At 44.8% G+C, this 15,956-nt stretch overlaps 1 protein-coding gene across 11 annotated transcripts in view; it reads left to right on the forward strand.

The window, feature by feature from the left end:
* PLEKHA5 (pleckstrin homology domain containing A5) overlaps window positions 1-15,956 on the forward strand; it is a 1,381,245-nt gene that overhangs the window by 1,193,028 nt on the left and 172,261 nt on the right. For all 11 annotated transcript variants that reach the window (XM_078674042.1, XM_078674045.1, XM_078674034.1 and 8 more), the window contains 2 exons: window positions 233-344; window positions 2,636-2,676. In XM_078674042.1, coding sequence (XP_078530168.1) covers window positions 233-344; window positions 2,636-2,676 — 153 coding nt within the window. The remainder of the gene's footprint in view (window positions 1-232; window positions 345-2,635; window positions 2,677-15,956) is intronic.

A 15,956-nucleotide genomic window follows, 5' to 3' on the forward strand; every position in this document is an offset into this window, starting at 1 on the left:
TATAGCAACTCCAAATAGAAATTAATTATTATGCAGGATATGTATCTGGAAATTAGCCTTGAGCTTTATTGGAGATGTATTTTCAGTGCAGGGAAGATTAAGATGTGGGATTGAGATTAAAATCTAGATTGAGCAAATGGAATTTGTGCTGAGCCATATCTGAAGACCTTAATTAATGGATTCATCCCCTCTAGTTAGCCATTTTAATAAGTAATGTGTCGTTTTTTTGTAGACTGAGTCTGCTGGCATTCAAGGTGCTCAGATGCAGAAGGAACTATGGAGAATTCAAGATGTCATGGAAGGCTTGAGTAAACATAAACAACAGAGAAACTCGGTAGATGCAGGTATGGTTTACATGTTTATCGATATGATAGTTTGTTTGCCCTCAGTGTTGTGTCTGGAAAATGATATGAATGCTTGAGAAGGAAGCCACCCAGGAAAAGGAAATGCAATGGGTAGGTAAATCTAAATTGGTCTCAAAGCACTGGATGTGAATGAAGCATCCTCTGCATGACAGTGATATATTTATATTTGTCTCACATTATGTTTAATAACTTACAATGCATGTGCTGTAGCCTTGTAGCTTGCTGCCGGGGACTACACAGGTTTGGGACGGCCTATAATGAGGGAGAGGGTCTTTAACAGTTCATATAGCCCAAGGCTGTAAGGCCATTAGAACATCCCATGAGGGTAGAATGATCCCATGAGGGTAGAATGTTCTTAATTAGAAAGGGAGAAAACAGAAGGATAAACATTGAGATGTTGGAGCAGAAGGCCTATACCAGCCATTATTAACCCTGAACCACTTTATCTTCAATAGACCTCTCAACATTCTAGTTTTCTAATATAGCCTTATAGCCCGCTACGGAGGCCTACTCGTGATGTTAAAACCCCATAACCAGATTATAAGCCCGAACTACAGGCAAGGGCCTATAACGATGGAGAGGACCTTTAACAACAGATTTAGTCTGAGGCAATTATAACCTTCAGCCAACCTGAGGATAGAAAATTCTGAATTAAAAAAAGGGAGAAACATAATGACACACTGGAATGATGGAGCACAAGGCTTATACCAGCCATTATAAAACCAGAGCTACTTCATTGTCTTCAGTGGAGCTCTCAACATTTCAATGTTCTAATATAGCTTTATAGCCTGCCTTGAGGGCCATATTAGCCATTAAAGGCCTTCTCCGGTTTTAACAAGGGAGCTGGCCTTTAACATCCAGTATAGCCCAGCTGCGGTGGGCGATAAAGCTATTAGACCTTTACAGCCCTTGAGGGCGGAACGTCCTAATTGAGAAAATAGTGGCATCGGAGACCTGGGGGTTGAAATCCCTGCAACGCGAAGCCTTTGTTTCACAGCTCTTGCTGTGACACTTCTACTGTTAACAGCCATGTGCAGGGCTATGACTGGTAACTGTCATGCACAGCAAGAGCTGTGAACTCAGCCTGTCAGAAATCATCCCCAGGTTTTTCCTAGGCTGGCTAAACTACTTTTGGTAGTTCAGCCATGCCAGGGTAAACGCTCTGTGTTTCTTGCTGCACATGGCCTCAGCTTTTCACTTCCCTCTGCTCATTGCATATATTTTGGAGAGGCAGAGGAAAGAGAAAGGTTGAACACTAAAATGTTGAGAGCAGCGGTCCTTATCCAGCAGCCGCTGTTGCTCCATTGTCTTCAATGGGGGCCTCAACATTCCAGTGTTCCAATACAGTTGTACTAGTTTAGCATACTCTGAGTCAAAGAATAGGGGAGGAAGAAAGCCGCAATACCGGTGTAGCAATCTTTTTTTGCCACTTCATTTAAGATCTTCTGAAGTTTGTCCAGCAGGTGCTTGAAGATGGTGGCTTATCAGGAAATTTCCACATCTGTTTTAGCGCATATCATGATGCATTCCTACTGGAGCATGATGATTGAAGAGATTGTTAGCAAACACTGCAAAGCTGACTTAGTTAAAAAAAAAAGGCTGCATTGGAGGATGTTTGTGTTTGGGTGTGCATGCTCAAGATGGGGTCCTGATACATGTGTAGATTTTTAGAGGATTTGGCAAATGTTGCTGGGTATTCAAAGTAAGGCAAGACAGTGATGGCTACGAGAGGGATGATAAAGTAGCTTGGTCTACAGTGAGTATAGCCTTCTCACAACCATCCATTCCCCCAGCATTCATGTCCTTCTCGGAACAATGTGAATTACCCTAACACACAGGTAAATCTAGATTTCATCTGTTTGGAAATAGATGGTAAAGATAATATACAGCAAGTAGAGATTTCTTTTCTTTTTTATATCGGAGGTAAATTCTGTTGTGTACGAGTCATTTAGAACGAGTAAATTATAACTCTGACATATCTAACACAGGGCTTAGATAGTAGTATGAACCTTGCACTTAACATTTTGAAAATTAATAAGGGAAATAAAAACGAATTGCTTGCACCGAATCATTGATAGGTGGAGGTTGTGAACAGTTAATACATTCAGTTGTGTTATTTACACGGTTTGGAATTTAAATTATTTCTTAAACTTTAACTTTGTATTTTGTTGAAAATACTGTATATTTAAATTATTTCTAAAACTTGAACTTTGTATTTTGTTTAAAATACTGTATATTTTCATGTATTTATTTTTTGGTTTAAAACATAGGCGACGCAGGATCAATATCACTTTCTTTAACCAAAAATGAGGTAAGACTTAAATATGAGTTGTGATATGTTGGTATTTTCAAGAGGTTGAAATGTAATTGTCGTTTCACTGAAGGTTAGCTAAAAATATCTGAGTTGGTATGGTTTAGTGGCAGAAGCAGAGGACTTCTTTATTCTTTCTTTCATCCAGGTCCAACATTTGTGGCTATCATTAGTTTAGTCTAAATGCATTAGTGCTAGTATTGCATTTTTTTTGTAAGAGATTAGAGGAAAGGTACTTAAATTAGTTTAAATCTATAATGGTTCAGTGAACCCACAGTAGGCCTGCATGACTTTTTTTGTATGGTACCACTGTAGTCTCTAACTAATAGAATATGTTCCCGTATTGCTGTCCGTTTGCCCTATATCTCACTACCATTGACAATTTCCATTAATGCACTAAAGAACTCTACTACTTTACATCATTTGTTTGGTATCTGTGCCATATCAATTCAGTGAGGCAGGGTGTGGGGGGAGGGAGGGGCTGACGAAGCGGCCAGGCAAATATTGTGCTGTTCTGATAGAAATGCTCTTTGGACAAGGAGATCAACTGAACATGGGTGCATTTTAAAATGTTCCACTGCACTTTCCATGAAACAAAGGGTCTCCCTTTATGTTCTCCATTGTTGATCTACACTAATTGTGTCGAACGCTAGTCTTGGAAAGTCAGAGACATGCCAGATGTCCTGAATAACTTCTTTTCTCCAGTATTAGGGGTGTCTTTCATAGATTCACATGCTTGAATATTCCCCGTCGTCGAAGTGGGAGTCCCACGGTAAATAAAATAGCAGTAATGCTAAATTTATGTATATTTATGAAAACATAGTACATAATAAAAGAAGAGTAAATACAACTGAAAACCTCCAAAATGATTCCTACATAGGAATGCATGGAAAGAGAAAAACTACTTGTAACACATTAGTGTCATTATGTTAGTCCAATTTGCAGCCAATCAGGCGCCAGCACCCTCTAGAACCTTCTCCTCAGAAGCTCAAGTGCTCAGATTTTCTGCCGCACGTCGTGTGAAGGGAGTCTCCCTGAGCTCTGCTCAGTTTTCAACTCAAATCTTCTAGTTCCAGTCTTTTCTCAATATGTCAAGTAAGAAGTCTTTATTCAGACCTTGCTCTTCTTGTGGGAAGCTGCGCCTTTTTGAGAAGGACCCCCACCAGAATTGTATTTATTGTTTATACCCTGATCATGAGGCTGGCAGTTGCAAGTTCTGTAGAACTTTTTCTACTAAGACTCTTAAGGACAGAGAAGGCCGTTTTTCTCCTTTGGCTACAACGTCTAAAGGACAAAGATTCTGCCTGTCAGATGCAGAGAGTTTTCAATCTGTTCCTTCTTCAGCCTCTAAGCGTGGTAGTGTACAGGATTTTCCATCTCCTTTCCTCAAAAAGAAGAAATTAGCCCTGCCTTTGGCTTCTGTGGTGTCTCCTACCACTCCTACTACCACTATGCCCACGAGACCTGGCTCTCAGGCGTCTTCTACTGCCTCTCGGGGTGTTTCCACGCCTCTTGGAGTTCCGTCGTCGACGGGACCGTCTACGAGCGTTCCGACGACGAGAACCGCATTGTCTGCATCGTCGACGACGACGCTGACGACGGCATCAGCTTTTACATCGTCGACGACGGTCTCGTCGACAGCATACACGTCGACGAGAGTTTCTCTGCCATCCAAGCCTGTTCCTAAGAAATCTTCGGCGGCGTCGACAGAGGTCTCGTCGACGAAGACTCAGTCAACCAAAGCCCCGTCGACGAAGACTCTGTCTACGGAGGCTCTACCTGCGTCGACAACTGATCCGTCAACAACCGCGCCATCGACGACTGTTCCGCCGACGACTGCACCGTCGATGACTTCGTCTACGATGGATCGTCCGCGACGGGGACCCCGACGACGACTCCATCGACGAAGAGTTCTTCAAAATCATCCTCGTCGGTTGCCAAATCAGTACCGTCGACGATACCGACGGTGGCACCGGCTTCCTTTGCCTCATTGCCGTTAGTGCCTTTGAAGACTTCAGGATCCTCTGCTGATTCCTCCCATCGTCGCAATAAGGCTCCGTGCCAACAGATCTCTGCTACAGAGCCGCAACCACCTTCTCCAATGTTTGCCACTACATCCGAGCACGAAACTGACTCTGAAAATGAAGGTGACACGTTTGGGGCAGCCCATAGCCCCTCTGACTTGATTATCAAATGTCAGGACACGGACACTGACGAAGATGGCGGAGACCAAGAGTCTCAACCCGAGGAACAGTTGGTCCAAGTGCCTATGGCTACGATACCGTTAACCTTGATCTCAAATCTCCAACATATGCTGGATGATTACAACCGTCGTTTCCCAGCAACGCCACAAGGTACTCCTGTACCATCTCCTGCTACCGTTGCACTGCCTCCACCGTCTCTTTCACCAACGTTACCACCTACAACTTCGTCTCAGGTTCAGTCGTCAATCAGAATCCATACTACGGTTTATCCGCACGATGTGGATAATGAGGCGGTCCCAGAACGGGAGGACGGAGAGGTCCCTGACAATTCAGACGAAGATGCAGGCGACCAGGATATGGCGGAGTGGGACGATTACCGAGTGCAGACGCCTTCTCCTCAAACAGGACACTCTGGTGAATCACCTCCTGTAGATATCGCCAGTTTTCATCTTCTAATGGATAAAGCGGCTCAGCGTTTCAAATTGCCTAGATCGCAACGTGAGGAGGCCTGTTTCCTCTATGATTTTAAGGATAAGCCTTATAAGCGGTTCCACACGATTCCGATCATCGATTTTGTTTGGAAGGATGGGAATTAAACTCATGCAAACTCCAAACTCGTTGCCTGCTCAAATACCGCGCCTTGAGAAAAAATACAAGGCCCCAACTGGTTCTCCGGCATGCTTGATTTTGCACCCTAAGCCGGACTCAGTAGTAGCTCAAGCTGCACAGCGTCGAGCCCAGAACCCAGCGTCTCCTATTACCGCACCTCCAGATAGAGAGGGTCGACGCTATTGGCTGCAAGTTTTCAACCATGGCTTCCACATCTGTCCGTGCGGCCAATGCCTTGGCCATTTTGGGACGCTATGACCGGCAGATGTGGTCGGACATATCTGCATTAATAGATCTTATACCTGAAGCTTCCAAGGCGGACGCTCAGCAGATTCTTCATGATGGGCAGAGAGCTTCGGAAGAAATGATCGACTTCAGTCAATATTGCTAGTACAGGTTTCCTTCTGCTTGCAAGTGCAGCTGCCCTCCGTCGCCAGGGTTGGTTAAAATCCACCTCTTTTCGGCAGGAAGTCCAATCCAAGATACTTGATATGCCGTATGATGGTGAATCGCTCTTCGGTTCTCACATCGATGACGCCTTGGAGTCTATTAAGAAAGACACTGATATGGCAAAGTCCTTGGGCTCGTTACAATTCCGGAAGCAGTCCTTTCGAGGTGCGCGCGGACGCGGCACTTCTTCCAATTTTCGAGGAGGGCAACAATATCGCTCCTACAATCAGGGCAACCAGCGTTACACATCCACTCAGCAGCCCTCCAGACCCTATAGGGGGAAGTCCTCCTATCGCGACTCCACTCCTAAGCGCCAATGACTTTCGTCATCCCCAAAGTGTTGGAGGTCGAATCTCTCTGTTTTATTCTCAGTGGTCCTCCATCTCCTCAGACCGCTGGGTTTTGGACATTGTACGGCGGGGTCATACCTTAGAATTCGTCGAGATTCCTCCTCGTACTCCACCTTTTGGCCCTCCTCCTCCACACCTCGAGGAGCTTTACCATGAAGTCTGTCTTCTTGTTTTAAAGGGTGCCGTCGAAGTGGTCCCGAAACATCAGAGGGGAGAAGGGTATTACTCTCGATTCTTCCTCATACTCAAGAAGATCGGAGATTGGTGACCCATTCTGGATTTGAGGGCTCTCAACCAGTTCCTAAAGTGCCAATCTTTCCACATGCTGACATTACTGGAAATCCTGCGTCTTCTATCCAGCGAGGATTTCATGACCACCATAGACCTTCAGGACGCGTACTTTCATGTCCCAATTATCCAACAGCATCGCCAGTACCTGCGTTTCAAAGTGGGACAAATCAGTTCAAGGTCCTGCCCTTCGGGCTGCGATCAGCTCCTCGTGTGTTCACGAAAGTACTGGCACCTGTGGTGGCTCACCTGCGTCTCCAAGGCGTTCAAATTTTTCCATATTTGGACAATTGCCTCCTCAAGTCTCAATCCCACCATCATCTATGTCTGGACACTCGTCTTTGCCAGCAGGTGTTTCAATCCCTGGGGTTGACCATCAACGTCGAAAAGTCACAGTTTGTGCCTCTGCAAACAAGAAACTTCTTGGGAGCGATCCTAGACACGAAACTTTCAAAGGCGTTCGTCTCGCACGAGCGGCGACAGAAGATCCTTCGTCTGGTCTCCCTCATTCGCAAAAAACAGTCCGTTTCTGTTCGGACGTTAGTCATTTTTGGGGATGGCATCTTGTATCGCACTGATCCCAAATTGCAGATTGCACACCCGTCCCATCCAGGAGGAACTGGACTTAGTGGCATCAGGTCTCCGGGTCTTTCAACGACCTAGTGGCTGTCACGGCCCTCATTAGCAAAAGCTTGCTTTGGTGGGCGCAGCCAACCAATTTGGAGACGGGAACGTCGTTCCTCGTTCACGCACCAGATCTCACGCTCACGACGGACGCCTCTCTGGAGGGGTGGGGCGCTCATCTCCAAGGCCAATCCTTCAAAGGCAAGTGGACTCCGCCCCAATGCACGTGGCATATCAACAGGCTAGAGTTGATGGCGATCTTCCTAGCGCTCAAGTCATTCCTACCTGTAGTTCACAGGGAGTCAGTCCTTATCCAAACGGACAACACCACCAGCATGCACTACGTGAACAAACAGGGAGGAACCAAGTCTCCACATCTGTTTCGCTTGGCTCAGTCGATCTGGGATTGGGCTCTGCGTCATCAGATCACCTTGACAGCTGTCCATCTGCCGGGCGTGTTCAACATCCTGGCCGACTCTCTGAGCAGGTCCACTTCCTCAACACACGAATGGGAACTGCACCAGCTGACTCTAGACTTTGTGTTCCACCGATGGGGTCGCCCAGCTCTAGACCTCTTTGCAACACCAGAGAATCGAAAATGCCCGTCTTACGCAAGTTGGCATCCCCACCCCGGGTCGTGCGGGAATGCCCTTTTGATCGATTGGTGCGATCTATTCGCTTACGCTTTTCTGCCGATTCCGCTAGTACCGCGGGTGCTGTGGAAGATGCGGAGACAGCCTTGCCAGATCATATTGATCGCCTCTCATTGGCCCAGGCAGGCATGGTTTTCGGAACTGCTTCTGCTGTCCCAGTGCGAGCCCATACCTCTGCGACCCCGTCCAGACCTTCTAACGATGGACAGGGGCCAAGTGTGCCATCCGGACCCCTCCACGCTACAATTGTCGGCATGGAACCTGAGCACCTTGAATTCGCAGACTTGAACATATCTCAGGAATGCAGAGACATCCTTGCTCAGGCTAGGGCTCCGTCTACCATCAAAACTTACAAACTCAAGTGGAAGAGATTCTGTCTTTGGTGCGTGGCAGCGAATGTCCATCCCATCCATTCCACTCCGGAGCAGCTTCTTCCGTTCTTCTTAAGCCTCGCTCAGTCAAGACTTTCTCATCCTACCCTGAGAGTTTTCCTAGCTGCAATCTCTCGTTTTCGACACGATGGCTCTTCTTCCCTCTGTTCATCCAGAATCATACGTCAATTCTTCAAAGGGCTCTTCCGCAAGTTCCCACCTGTTCGGCGCCCTCCTCCACCTTGGCACCTCAATGTTGTCCTATCTCAACTTATGAAGTCACCATTTGAGCCTATCCATAAGGCGGATATCAAATTCCTCACCTGGAAAGTTGTGCTGCTTTTGGTTTTGACTTCATCTCGTCGCGTGAGCGACCTTCACGCTTTTACTGTCAAGCCGCCTTATCTACAGTTCAAACCTAACGGAGTGGCGCTTTGCACCAACCCCTCGTTCCTACCTAAAGTGCCTACTGATTTTCATCTGAATGAGCCTGTGTTCCTACGAACTTTCTTTCCGGACCCAAGCTCTCCGGCAGAGCAGCGCTTGCATTCTTTGGACATCAAACGATGCCTTAAATTCTACATTGCCAGAACTGCCTCTTTCCGCAAGTCCGATCAACTGTTCATTGCTTACGGACGACTACGTAAAGGGCATCCAGTTTCCAAACCAACAATTGCCCGTTGGCTTTCTTCAGCCATTACCTTCTGTCATCTACAAGCTGGCAAACCATTGCAGTCTTCAGTGAGGGCTCATTCTACGAGGGCGATGTCTTCATCCACCGCCTTGTTTGCTGGTGTGCCTCTTCATCAGATTTGCCGTGCAGCGACATGGTCTGTCATGTATTCCTATAGGTTCTGAATCGATCCCCCTATTCCTGACCCTATTCTGGTTAAACTAACTATCAAGTTAACTAACAGTCAGCCCATGAGGCAAGAAAAGCCCCCATGATGCAGATACCGTTATCTGACGCAGTCACACTACGGCACAGGAACGTGTTATCTGATTAGGTCATAACGCTTGAGATCTAATTAGACAAGCGACATTCCTCCAGCCCCTGATAAGGCATACGACGTTCTCATAACAAATCAAACCTATGACAACCTGGACAATCCGTGCGGCCATTGTTTTGATTTCACAGAGAACTTCAGTAAAAGAATGTGCTAACGAGCAAGTCGTATGACATCTTTATTGACGCATCTATGTCCATCCTTACGTCAATCTCGGCACCTTTAAGGTATAAATATTGCCGATCTTGCCCTATGCAAACACACGCGTGGTGACGAGACGGAGCAGCCATACTTGCCGAAGCCCAGAAGCAGAGCAGACCCCGCTGGCAGCAGCCCCGCCTTCCTGACGCGCTGAGAGACGCGCTGCTATCTCTTGCCGAGAGACCCAGCACCGGCGCTTTCGGGCAGCCCTCGCAGGCAGCCTGGAATATCGAGACCAGAGAAAGAGATACCATTCCTCATTCATCCTAACTTCCAGGTACAGAACTGAATAACCCCTCACAGAGAATTCTTTAGTTATTCACTTGGCAAAAACAAACTTAACTTAAACTGTAACTTTCTATTCCCGCCCACGCATTAGACTTAGGTCAGGTACACGGGGTAGGCGTATTTAGAAACACCAGTTGAGTACGTTTAGTCAAATGTATATGTGTATGTAAATATATTTTAATCATTTTAAACATCATATGGCTCAGAAACCATATCAATGTTTTTACAGTATTATTTTATACTATTGCTTTTAATGCATGCACTTTACTTAACTATAAGTATTGCAATAATATCGATCCATTTCTCTTGTACGAGAAAAGAGACTGATCAATAAATAACACCTTTTTATTGAACACGCCCGTCTCTTCCTTTTCTCTACAATCTGATGAGACTAAGAATGCACGTACTGACTGAGTAAAATAATTGCCTTGTGCTCACACGACTCTGGAGATACACTCTTGATTAGGGGAGAGCAAAGTTGTCATGTTCTATGGTTGTCAGAAACGAAATCCCTTCTTGTCTAATCAGGGAAGTTAATTCCTCCTTGAACATTCGAGAAAGTTTCTAGCGAACTCTGAGCTACGCTGGCAAACCCAAAACTTAAGTCTAGTATCGACAGTAGTAGACCTAGTTAACGTCTGGCCTAGGCCTTTACTGCTGTAGGTATTATTCCAATGCGCAGAGCCTATTGGGAAGATAGGAACTACACTACAGGTCCAGCAGGCACATCTTCACCAAGCATTACTGTTTGGATGCCATCAATGAAGCGTATACCGTTCTCACCAAAATTATGCATAAATGACTCTATCTACTACCACTAAATTTACCATACAACACTAGGCCCATATCAACAACAGAGTGACTGAATCATGAGGTGATAAGATCTATATATGTTGTTTTAAACTATCCACAATAATCAAGACCAGCTTGTCATTTAGAAAGTTTGTTTAAACATAATCAGAAAAACTCAGGTTTTGGAATTTTATTAAACAAGCATTAGAAAATGTCATAAAGAGAGATTTATTAAGAATTAATAAAGAGAGCATAATACAAGAATTATTATTCATTAGCAGAAGTAAGTAAAATTAAGCATTTCCAAACCCTAACTATCTCTCTGTCTCTACCCTCATCACCTAGAAATAAAGTATTTAATAAAAGCTCCTTTCCTTACGTATGTTGTCCATCAGCATAACACGTCCCTCTGGAATCTCGAGCGTAAGCCAAATGTCTGTTCTTTGAGCTGATTCTTATACCCTAAAACTATGCTGAGCTAACTATTTTTCACATTCCATCAGACGAATTCTAGCTCTCCATTGGCTGAGCCACCTCATGCCACAGTAAATTGTGACATCTCCTTCCACATGTCCGAGATTATTCACTAATTCATTGTTCATGCACAAAGTCTTGGCAGCACTTCCTCAGGCTGCTACAATTTGTAGCGAAAGAAGTTCAAGCAATGCAAAATCTATCACGTCTCTTCCTTCCAACCTTGAGCCTGTCATTCTGAGCTCCCGTGGCACGTTAGCAAATTTCTCCACAGAGTCACTTTTAGCAGTTCTTTCCAAAACCTTTCAAAATAAAAGCTCATAGGCTTTTCATCTTTTTCAGAATTATTTTCTCTTGTGGTATTTTCATCAACAGGCCTCTTTTCAGAAAGCGTCATTTTTCTGCGCCACCTTTTTCTTGCGTCACTTTTTAAAAGTGCACTATTTTTCTGCAGCCATCTCTAAGCTTCATTTGTAAAACTATTATATAAACAAACATAAAACAGTAATTAATGCAAGAAATACAGTTCTTTCTGTTGCCACCCACCATTGCTAATGATTAACCCATTAGTCAAAATTACCTAGCTGAAGCACACAAATAAAGCAGCATTTATATCTACCATTCTTCATTTAATCCAGCAGGATTCTCTATGCACCTGTAAAGAATAAAAAGACACCACATAGACAAAAGCATACATAAAATAGGCACATGCAATTAATTAAACAGCCGCAATTAATATCACAATAGATAAACAAACAAGGTTAGTTAATTATTTTTAAAACATACTTGCTGCAACATAGAGCACATAATGTTAAACCCTCATGTTGGTGTGTGCAACTTTATTCTAGGTTGGTTTAATAACATACATGCAAACATTAGTTTTATCAAACATTATGGAAGTCTGACTTTGCGAGCTGAAATTAATATATTTCTAAATCTCGCTCCATCACTACGTCATCTTTTCCAATAAGGTGAGCCTCTGTTCCCCCCTCCTTGCTGTTTTTGCTGTGATTGCTAATGATGTTTTACATGACTGTATTATTATTACTGTCTTGGTTTTCCATATGTGCCTAGCAATCTCAGCTCTCGGAGGTTACTGCTTTCTATTCTAGCCAAGCATGTGAATCTATGAAAGACACCCCTAATACTGGAGAAGAACAATTGTTACTTACCTGTAAACAGGTGGTTCTCCAGTATTGGTGTCTTTCATAGATTCACATGCGACCCACCCTCCTCCCCTCAGAGGCTCTCTTCTCCTCATGCACTCTTGGTCACTTTGGTGCTACGAAAATCTGAGGGCTTGTGCTTCTGAGGAGAAGGTTCTAGAGGGTGCTGGCGCCTGATTGGCTGCAAATTGGACTAACATAATGACACTAATGTGTTACAAGTAGTTTTTCTCTTTCCATGCATTCCTATGTAGGAATCATTTTGTAGGTTTTCAGTTGTATTTCCTCTTCTTTTATTATGTACTATGTTTTCATATATATATATACATATATTTAGCATTATTGCTATTTTATTTACCGTGGGACTCCCATTTCGACGACGGGGAATATTCAAGCATGTGAATCTATGAAAGACACCAATACTGGAGAACCACCTGTTTACAGGTAAGTAACAATTGTTCATCTTACTGACTCTTCTTTAGATTCATTGTGTGCAGTTTTATCAATAGTGGATTTACCAAGTCTGGCTCAGATCTAGTTCTTCCGAGACAACATTTGGCACTTATGGTCCGGAAAGCTTGAGTCTACAGTTTTTCTGTATCTGGACTCGGAATCACTTCTAAAAATGTAGTAAAAACTAAAACGGATATTGCTCCTTTGAAGAGCCTTACTAGCATAGGCATACGCATCATGTCATCGCTCTGGCAGACCTCCAATAACACACTTCCTATAGGGTAAAGGTGTTCTGTATTCAAAGTTTCAGGCACTCAGGCCCTTCCTTCGTTTCCACGTGTTTTGCCCAAAATATCTTATGCCTTATAAAGCTTTGCTGTAACATTTCGCTACACTTGCAAGATTGTTTCCATGATTTAGGGAAAAAAAGAGGGCCAGCCTTTTCTTGTGCATTCTACTATCAGATTAAGACGAGCCTTCGCATTTCTATCAAGTACAGATAAGGAAGTAAGCTTCAGTAGTTTATTACAGTTTTTGGACTAAATTAGCACAGCAGTCACTGGCACAATACACCACGTGTAATCCCTAAAGTTCTGGGACAGTGTAGCCACACTGCCCTTGCTCAAATACGGTTGCATTAATCTACTAGACCAGATTCTTTCAAAGTGCCAGAAATAGAATTCCTACTTTGAGGTTCAATCCTGGCTACACAATAAAAGTATGGCTCTCTTCCTTCCCGATGCTTCCTAAAAATCCTCTGTCCATAACTGGTCTCTGATTACCCCCATACCTTCATTACTGAACATCTGACCTAGGGACACTTTCTTCGCTCCTGAGGCGGAAGCCGGGAGCTAGATTCACTTGTACGAATTTTTAAAGCTTCTTATTGTCACTGCATTGATTTTAATAAAATTGTTATATTCCCCTCACTTTTGTGTGTACCCCCATCACTTTTGAGAGAGTAGGCTCACCTTCTTTTGCGCCACATTAGGGACCCGATTTTTGTCTCTTCAGCCGATTAGGAGCTGATTTGATTTCGGGCTCGGAGGGGACGACTACACACAGCGGTAACCTTGGGGAGGAGCAGGTTGCTGCTCTAGTCTTTGGGGAGGAAGCGCTGAACCCGCCGCGCTAAAGCGCATAAATTAAGACGTGATCCCTTACGCGCAGCGGACGCGCCTTCTCGCGCCAAACGAGCGCCTAAGGAAAGCCCGTCTGTGCCCGTCCGTGCCAGGACGGGCCAAGGACGTGGAGAATGGAACCTTCCGTCCCAGGGAAATTATATTACAGCAGGGAACAGCTGTGGTCATTGAGAGGTTGCTCGACTTCTGTCTGTCCCAGCCGCACCCCTTTAGAGGAGGTAAGGACTCTTTGCCCCCAATGTTACCTTAATGGGATAGCGAACTGCAAAACTAAATCATTCTCACTTGCATTGCTAAAATGTCGATCCCTCCCGAAACACGCGGCTGAAATCCGCCTGCTATTGGAGGAGCGAGACCCGGACATCCTTTTTTTGACTGAAACGTGGCTAACGGAGGCATCTGATCCGGACATAGTTCAGGCTCTCCCACCTAGCTGTTTAATTTGTAGGCACGACCGTCAAACGGGCCGAGGAGGAGGGATGGCTATAATCTATAAGAACATATTTGTTTGTCGAACCTCCGAGAGCCCACTCTCTGAGTGTGAGAGCTTGGGGTTCTCTATATCCTTCGCACCTACTTGTACATTGTCGGATATTCTTGTCTATAGGCCACCGGGAGTACATAACAGCTTTTGTAATAACCTCCATGACAAGATCACCTATTCTATTAGCAGCACATCCAATTTCTCCATCTTAGGTGATCTTAATATACACCTGGATAATTCTGAGGCCTCCTCCTCACAAGAGCTGCTGGATACCCTAGGGGTAGTCCAATTGAAACAAATTGTCTCTGGACCCACACATTGTGCAGGACATCTGAAAGACCACTTCTTTACTAATTTAGGAAACATTAGCAGGGATGAGTCTATTCCTGTTCCTTGGTCCGATCACGCATTGCTTCTATTCACTTGGATCCCACTCGACCAAAATCACAAGGTCAAATTATCCAAGAAGCTTAACCGGATTTGGTCGAAATTATCCCTGGAGGAATGGGCTGTTGCCTTGAAGAGGTCCCCCCTTCCAACCATGATAACCCCGCTATTGCTAATGCTGCATTTAACGAGTGTTAGAGACCACCTTAGATACCATCCTGCCCAAGAAAGAAATGTGCCACCGTACGGGCTCAAATAAACAGCCTTGGTATTCTGTGGAATTAAATAGTCTCAAACAATGTTGCAAACGGGCCGAAATAAAATGGAGGAAAGACTTTTCTGCAGTCAGTAAAAACGGATATAGATTAGCGCTCAGAATATATAAGAAACAACAAAAATTGGCACAATCTGCGTACTATCAGGAAAAAATCTCGGCTGCAGCTAATACGCCCAGGGAAATTTTTAAAATATTTAAATCTTTGGTCGCCCCCCCGGTCCTATTAATGCAGCCCCTGACCCACAGAATCGATGTGATGACCTGGCCTGATTTTTTGCCTCCAAGGTGACCAATATCTATTCTGGTTTCCTTCCAGGCGTTCAGGCCTCTGGTTTAACTGAGAGTGGTGATTTTGCCTCTTCTGCAGTCGACCCAGATTCCCTTGGAGTTCTTGACTCCTTTCCGATGCTTGATCTTCCCACGGTGGAAAGACTTCTTGACACCCGTAAATCCGGCTCTCCTTTGGATGTTGCCCCACCATCGGTTCTCAAACAGATGTCGGTGACTGTTTGTCCTGCTATAAAAGACGTTATAAATTCCTCCCTGGCAGCAGGGGTGGTGCCTTCGGCCTGGAAGTTGGCCAGAGTTAAGGCGCTTCTAAAAAAAAAACTAGTTTGGATCCTGAAGACCTGTCCAACTATAGGCCCATCTCGCTGCTGCCTGGGCTTAGCAAAATTGCAGAAAAACATGTTAAGCAGGTATTATCCTCATTTGTAGAGACCACGAGAGCTCTTCACCCCACTCAAACGGGATTTAGAGCCAAGCAGGGGACGGAAACTGCATTGGTGGCGGTGGTGCAGGCGACCAGGAATATCGTGAATGCTGGAGGCTGCGCCGCGGTGGTCCTGTTGTACCTCAGCGCAGCCTTCGATACAGTAAACCACCCCCTCCTGATACACCGCCTGCAGCAGGTGGGAGTCAAAGGGATGGCCCTCAAATGGCTCCAGTCCTTTTTGTCGGAGAGACTCTTCTCAGTTTTTGAGGATGAATTTTTGTCAGCACAACTTATACTGCATCACGGCGTTCCCCAGGGATCTTCATTAAGTCCTACCATGTTTAA

This window comes from Lissotriton helveticus, chromosome 1_1 (genome assembly GCF_964261635.1).
Source record: "Lissotriton helveticus chromosome 1_1, aLisHel1.1, whole genome shotgun sequence".
Classification (NCBI taxonomy): domain Eukaryota; kingdom Metazoa; phylum Chordata; class Amphibia; order Caudata; family Salamandridae; genus Lissotriton; species Lissotriton helveticus.